At 44.5% G+C, this 7,913-nt stretch overlaps 1 protein-coding gene across 1 annotated transcript in view; it reads left to right on the top strand.

Annotated features, from left to right (window-relative positions):
• The first annotated feature begins 6,020 nt into the window (after window positions 1-6,020).
• The window catches only part of PPP1CC (protein phosphatase 1 catalytic subunit gamma), a 33,872-nt gene continuing 31,979 nt past the window's right edge, over window positions 6,021-7,913 (top strand). Inside the window, exon 1 of the mRNA XM_044275777.1 lies at window positions 6,021-6,283. Within this exon, the coding sequence (XP_044131712.1) occupies window positions 6,229-6,283 (55 nt within the window). The 5' untranslated portion in view covers window positions 6,021-6,228. The remainder of the gene's footprint in view (window positions 6,284-7,913) is intronic.

Here is a 7,913-nt window from a genome sequence, read left to right as displayed (position 1 = left end):
AGGGGCTGGAAGTAGGCCAAAATGTAATGCAGTTGGTGCTCTTTGCGGATGATATAGCACTGTTTATGGCTGATCCTTTAAACGATATACACAAAAGAACACAAGTATTAAAGGAATTTGGATCCTTTTCAGGATTAAGGATTAACCACTCTAAAAGCGAGATTCTTTTTATGCAGGGTAAAGGCCCAAATGGTCAGATCACAGTAGTAATAGCTAAGACTGCCATAACGTATCTGGGGGTCAAAATAGGAAGTACCGTACTATGGAGTCAATTTATAGGCTGAACTATGACCCACTAATCTCAAACATTCTGAAGGAACTAAAACAATGGCATGACTTACCGTTATCATTGATGGTGAAAAACCCATCTACTTAAGATAATGACAATGTCCAAATTGCTATACCCATTACAAACCATTCCCTTATTACTAAAGCACTCTGATGGACAAACATTAACTAGGGCCTTTACGGTGTTCTTGTGGCACAGAAAAATACCCAGAATACCAGCACAGATATTAATGAATACTAAAGAGAATTGTGGAATAGCCTTCCCAGATATCAGAGGGTATAATTTAACATGTATGGCTAGACACATAGCAGACTGGATCAACGGGACGGGTCATTATTCAACCCTATACTTGGAAAAAGGGTTCTGTGCCCCCTGGTCCTTAGTGGCGTTGCTTCATGCTAGACTAATAAACATCCCGGTTTGGATCAAACAATCCATACTTATCAAAGACACTATACTAACCTGGAGGATATTGCTGAAAAGGTACTGGTTGCCTTTTAGAATATCTAAGCAACTCCCGATATGGAATAACCCAGAGTTTAAACAAGGCCAAACAAATAGCTTATTTTCAGAGTGGAAATCTAAAGGGATTACTCAGGTGAAGCTGTTACTACATGATAGTGAGCCCAGATGGCTTATGGAGAAAGAATTAACATACAAATTTTCCTTGCGCCCATTTCAGATTATACAATATGCTCAGGTTAAAGCAGCTATCATATCAAATCTTGTAGTGGTGCCTAAGAAAAGGAGTCAAAACACACTCGATAAAATTCTGGAGTTGGGAGGAGGAAGGGTCTCAGTCTTGTCTGTTTATTTTAAAATTAGAGAGGCAAACTTCCAGAGACAGAGGACTGGGGATTTAAAAAAATGGGAAGAGCAATTGGGAATTAGCCATATCACTCAAATGATGAAGCAAGGGTGGATGAGGGTGAGAAGACATATTACTAATGAAGTGTGGAGGGACACGCAATTGAGAATAATACATAGAGCTATATTTGGCTTCAACATACTGTACCTCCACACCCAAACAAACCAGACCGTATAACAAAGTGCCCTAAATGTGGCGAGGGATACACTGATCTATTCCATGGACTGTGGCAATGTGAGAAAAATAAGCCGCTCTGGAAGGAGGTAGGAGAGGTGGTTAGGGCTATATGGGGACAGAGAGTAGAAATTACACCACTACTCTATATAACTGTATTTCATTTTGAGGAGGAGGGAAGTACTAGATGATCTCTTCCCAACCTCTTCCATTCGATCTGTATGGTTGTAAAAAGGAGTACCGTATACTGCAAAGATGGCTACAAACAGAGCTGCCCACAATACAAAACATTATAGAAGATTTAAAAAAAAATTTTTTTTCAAAAATGGAAAAACTTTATTGTCACATACATGTCTGACACTGAAATACAAAAAATAATGCAGCCTTTTTCCCTCACGGAATGGTACTTGATACGTAACACAAGTGCGCAATCTGCACAAAATATCACCTAAAAAAAAGGATACTTACACAGGGAGAATCCATGATAGTTTTGTATATAAAGTACTACTCAGTTCAATTGAATGATGCTCAACTTGATGTGTTGTGACCATACCCAAATTATATGGGGGAGGGGGTTGTTTACTGATAAATGAGTCTGCGGTTTCATGTGTATCTCAAATTAAAATTACATTGTTTGTTTATGTAATGTATGCTGACCGGGTCTGCGTACCCAAATGTTGTAATCTAATGGGGGGAGAAAATAAATAAATAAAATAAAAAAAGCAGTGCTTGTATGGTCCTTAAAGAGGACCTTTCACTAGAATAAAACATCTAAACTAACTATACAGACATGGAGAGTAGCGCCCAGGGATCTCCCTGCACTTACTGTTATACCTGGGCACCGCTCCATTCTCCCGGTATAGCCTCCTCCTATAGCCTATCTTCATAGTTAGGCTCCACCCAGTGGAACCTGCCGGCGTCTCCTTCTCCCATGCTGTAGAGCTGGCCAATCACAGTGCTCAGCTCATAGCCTGAGAGAAAAAAAAGCCTCTCAGGCTATGAGCTGAGCGCTGCGATTGGCCAGGGCTGCAGCATGGGAGAAGGAGGCGCCGGAAGGTTCCACTGGGTGGAGCCTAACTATGAAGATACCGGAGGCTATACCGGGAGAACGGAGCGGCGCCCAGGTATAACAGTAAGTGCAGGGAGATCCCTGGGCGCCGCTCTCCATGTCTGTATAGTTTGTTCAGATGTTTTATTCTAGTGAAAGGTCCTCTTTAATAATTCCCTACCAACCAGCATGTAACATCTGGCCTCTGCATTTTTTGCTTAAAAAGAGCCACCTAAAGAAACCACCCTGGTGAAACCACCCTGAAGGTATTTTTTTAAGATGATGGTTATACTTTAAAGATGGCCATACATGGGGTGTTGGACGAAAGATCTTTCTGGAAACATTCTTCCAAGAAACGATCTTTCATTCTCAATCTTTCTATGAACAAAAGATCTTTTGTCCGACTATCAGATGAAAATATTAAACATGCCCGACTTCTTTTCAAATGATAATGGTCTGTCATTGGACAGCTAAAACGATCATTCGCTGTTTAATTTCATCTAACGAACATTTGTTTTGGTTGAAATTGTTTAAGTTTAGACTAATGGGTATAGTAGCTCATCAATATAAGATTGGTGGCACCGATCAACTGGTTGAAATGGCCACAGAGCTATTGTGAGCGCTCCATCCCCTCCAATGATTACCTGCATGTCATCTCCCTTCTAGTGGGGGTTCAGTGTAATTACAGCTGTTTGCTCCGTTTAAAGGGGTTGTCTCACCTCAATAATTAACTTTTAATAAGTTCCTTGTATCGTTTCTGCAATGTAGTTCAATTTTCAGTTTTGCCTCTGTCATGATGTTTTCTTCCTCAATCAGCCTGAAATTGCATGCTCATTTCCAGGGGTTATGGCCACCGCTGTAATGTTGTCAGTGGTGGCTGCGCAGGTGCATAGAAACCCTGCCAGCCAGCTGCTCTGGTGGCATATATTCTTGAGCATGCGCAGTCACTCCCGGCCCCGGCCACCACATCTGTGATGTTGTACTACAAGTTGCTAAGGCTACTAATGATTCTATTAGCCTCGGGAGCACGCTCGCAGAAGCAAGGGGTGGGGTTGCATCCTCCCTGCCCTGCTCGCTGTGCAATCCATCTAATATTTTAGGTCCGCCCCCAGCGAGCCAGGAATCAAGGCCCTGAGAGCGGCAAGGAAGCCAAGAACGAGCGAGGTGAGACAACCCCTTTAAGTGAATGGGAGAAGATGCTGTAATTACACTGCACCACTGCCACTAGACTTGTTCGAATCGAGCCTCTGATCATAGCTCCGAAGTCGATTCATTCAAAAACTTTGGTGTTAATGTTGTTTCCATACAGCATTAAAATGTATGGGCTCTGTGGAGCCAAACTTCATCTTGCCTTAAGTTGTGCGAGACTTGGGTGAATTTGTACGGTATTCCTATATGCATATTTGAAAACATTTTAAAATAAGAATATGAAGTGGGCTTTGGTAGCGGCTGGTACCTTGGTACCAAAGCCCACTTCGGATTCCAGTTTTAAAATGTTTTTAAAGATGCAGATATTAATAGCGTAGTAATTTGTTCAAGCCCTACTGCTACTAACGAAGACAGTGGGCAGGTAAGAGTCAAACCCCCACCAATCTAAGGCCTCTTGCACACGAACGTGTGCTGGCCGTGACCATGCTGCGGTCCGCAATGTACGGGCACTGACCGTGGTCCAGCCGCATGCAGATTGCGACCCCATTCACTTGAATGGGTTCCGAGATCCGTCCGTTCCGCAAAAAGATAGAACAAGTTCTATCTTTTTGCGGAACGGAGCACTCCATAGTGCTTCCGTTCCGATCCACACCTCCAGATTTGCGGACCTATTCAAGTGAATGGGTCCGCATCTGTGATGCAGAATGCACATGGCCGGTGTCCCGTGTATTGCGGAACCACCGTATTCGGGCAGCAATATGGCCACGGGGGACACACAGCCGTGTGAAAGAGGCCTAATACTGATGACCTTCCCTGAGGATACGTCAATAACTGTAGCCCAGACTACCCCATTAAGCATTACACAGTTTCCATTAAAATTGATGGAAAAGCAAATTTTTTATTTTTTTTTGTGTATTACAATAATTGTCATCTATCCGAGGGCACATGCACACAGCTGTAAATGTTTTGCAGTTTGCAAATCACAATTTTTTTTTTTTACTCCTGCAGAAATGTCCTATCCTTCTCCACAAAACCAAAGCTATGGAATGGACTTGTAGATGCAGGTGTACTGTCCACATCTTTTGAGGCCCTATTGAGATGATTGGGTATGCATCCAATCCACAAAAAACGCAGATTGGATACGGACTAAAACTACAGCTGTGTGCATAATGCACAAGTAAAGCTACTTTCACACTGGAATTTCTGATCTGTTTTTCACTGACATAATATAGTGCAATTGAAAACGGGTCCGTCCCCCTTTGACTTAGACTTTTTTTTTATGAATAATGCAAACAGATCCGTTATTAACGGATACAAGCGTTTGCATTATAGGTGCGGATCCGTCTCTGCAGATACAAGACGGATACGCACAAAACATGAGTGTGAAAGTAGCCTAAGCAGGGTCTCCTGTCCCTTACTTATTTACATTTAATTGCAAAAATAGGAAAGCTGAAGCCCTGCACCAAAAAAATGACAAATTGAAGAGACCTGCTTTTGAGCAGGATTTGCATAAACTCGCTAATTTTGTGGTCCACTTCATAAAATGGTACCAGTGAAATTGCCCCCCCCCCCATTACATTCCTTTATGTCCACGGGGAGATTGGGAATTTAAAGTGGCCACATGTTGTAGAAGGTCCAAATTAACATAAGGTGGGGTCATCAATACAATATATTGCCCCAAAAGCTGTCCCTTTGTGGTGGCCATTAATAGCTGCTATTTTCTGTCCTTCTCCAGTTGTCACTGGCCGGGTACATGAGTAATTACCGCTGAGAGCTCATTATGTACCCGGCCAGCGGCAGAGAGGAGGATGGCCCCCCGGAAAATTTCCCTATAGGGTCTATGGCCGGCCTGCTTATGTCCTACCAGGGTATCATGAAGAAAGGTCATCTAAGGGCTCATGCACACAGACATTTTTTCTTTCCGTGTCCGTTTTTGGCAGACTGTATATGGAACCATTCATTTCAATGGGTTTGCAAAACAAAACAAAACAGAAGGTACTCCGTGTGCATTCCGTTTCCGTATTTCCATTTTATAAAAAAATATAACATGTCCTATTATTGTCCGCATTACAGACAAGGATAGTACTGTTCTATTATGGGCCAACTGTTCCGTCCCGCAAAATACGGAAAATACATACGGTCGTGTGCATGAGGCCTGAGGGTATATTCACATGCAGCAGAGTTGTAAATCAGTTTCAGACCAGAAGTCACAAACATTTCAGCAGCAAACCTGCCACGTGTGAATATACCCAACACCAGACCAGTAATGGCTTTACATATATACATCTCATGTCACTCAATATTTTTTTTTTTTTTGCAATTCTCTTCCACTATTTCCGAGATCTTAAACAATGGAAAAGAGAACGACAAATAAAGTAGTTCTCCTCACGATTCAGCTGAAGTTGCTAAACCATCCGCGGAGTCATCCGCGACGGAGGCTGCGCTTTGACTTTACGCGCTCTAACCTCAGCATTAAAACAGTTCCTCTCACTGTGGAGATATCCTTGCGCGGGCCGGCAGAGGAGGAGGAGGCGGTGGCGCCATTTTGTGCTGTTCTCGGAGCCTGTAACGGAAGCGGGGAAGAGGCTTCGTCCGAGTCGCTAGCTTTTTCTGCTGTCTTTGAACAGCCCGTTTGTTTTGTCAGTGTTACAGTCGTACCCGCTTTATCTGCTTAGCTTTCTGGTTTCTTCGTCTGAGGTCATGGCGGATGTGGACAAACTGAATATCGACAGCATCATCCAGCGGCTGCTAGAAGGTGAGGCTTCCCGGGTAGGCCTGCTTCTGCGTTAGGGTACAAAGGCCTTCTGTACGAGGGAGAGGGTGCCCGGGGCTGTGGGTTCTGCTGCTGACAGCTGTGACCGAGGTGCCGCAGCAGCCAATTCTAGCTGCGTGCTGGGACTTGTGGTTCCTTCACAGCTCTGCCGCCCTTGTGCTTCAGGCTTTACTTCACCCACAGAATGGGAAAGTTTCTGCCGTGTTCATTACCTGCGCCCTTCTCACCCCGACCATGAAGCCTTGCTGCTGAGGTGGGCATTGCCACCTGTCGCCCCAGCCCAATGCCAGGATGGATGTCATCAGAAAGCTGTCACCAGTGTGCGCAGTGGATGTTTTATTGCATCCCATTTACCAGCGCAGATCTGTTTCCTCCACAGTTTGGCTTATTTTAGGCCATTGCTGTGCATTCAGTTCTATCCATTTGTGTACACTTTGGTTTATCGCCTGATCTCAGCACTGTAATAAAACGCCGGTTTGTGTGGCCGCTGGAATGACATCTCGGGGAGGATCACGTGTCCTGTCACCTGCACCTTGTACCTCTCCACAGGGTTCACTTTTCCCACACAGTCACTCCCCTCCCCTCCCTTTTATCACTGCAGCGTCTATCGAGTGATATGTTTTCAGTTGTCAATATACTATTTAAAGAGGACCTGTCACGTATAACTTTGTAAAATGTACCAACCTCAGGCTACTTTCACACTTGCGGCAGTGTGATCCGGCGGGCAGTTCCGTCGTCGGAACTGGCCGCCGGATCCGCTGCTGCCTGAAAGCATTTGTGAGACGGAACCGGATCCGTCTCACAAATGCATTGCAAGGACGGTTCCGTCTCTCCGCTTGTCATGCGGACCGACGGATCTGTCTTGTACATTTTTCTCATTTTTACCGATCTGCGCATGCCGGAACGACTGATCCGGTATTCTGAATGCCGGATCCGGCGCTAATACATTCCTATGGGAAAAAATGCCGGATCCGGCGTTCAGGCATGTCTTCGGTTTTTTTTGGCCGGAGAGAAAAAAACGTAGCATGCTGCGGTTTTCTCTTTTGCCTGATCAGTCAAAACGACTGAACTGAAGACATCCTGATGCAAACTGAACGGATTACACTCCATTCAGAATGCATGGGGATATGCCTGATCAGTTCTTTTCCGGTATAGAGCCCCTGTGATGGAACTCTATGCCGGAAAAGAAAAACGCTAGTGTGAAAGTACCCTCACTCAATAGATGCCCGTGAGTAATATGGTGCTTTTAATTTTTTCCTTGGTCTCCACCTTCACCTGCCCTCCCCCTTCTCCAAGGTCCTAAGTTATTGTGATCAATAGTTCCTGCTACTTGGCGATCTACACTGTCAGAGCATTGGAGACTGCCTCATTTTCTTAGGCTACTTTCACACTGGCGTTTTGGCTTTCCGTTTGAGATCCGCTCAGGGCTCTCACAAGGGTCTAAAACGGATCAGTTTTGCCCTAATGCATTCTGAATGGAAAAGGATCCACTTAGAAAGCATCAGTTTGCCTCTGTTGAGTCCCTATTCTGCTCCGGAGGCTGCCTACAGCATTTTGCTGTACGCCTGACGAAGCGGAGCAAAATGGATCCATCCTGGCACACAATGTAAGT

This window comes from Bufo gargarizans, chromosome 1, assembly GCF_014858855.1.
Source record: "Bufo gargarizans isolate SCDJY-AF-19 chromosome 1, ASM1485885v1, whole genome shotgun sequence".
Taxonomy (NCBI): Eukaryota; Metazoa; Chordata; class Amphibia; order Anura; family Bufonidae; genus Bufo; species Bufo gargarizans.
Note: the sequence above shows the minus strand (reverse complement) of the source record. Positions and strands in the feature narration are given on the sequence as shown.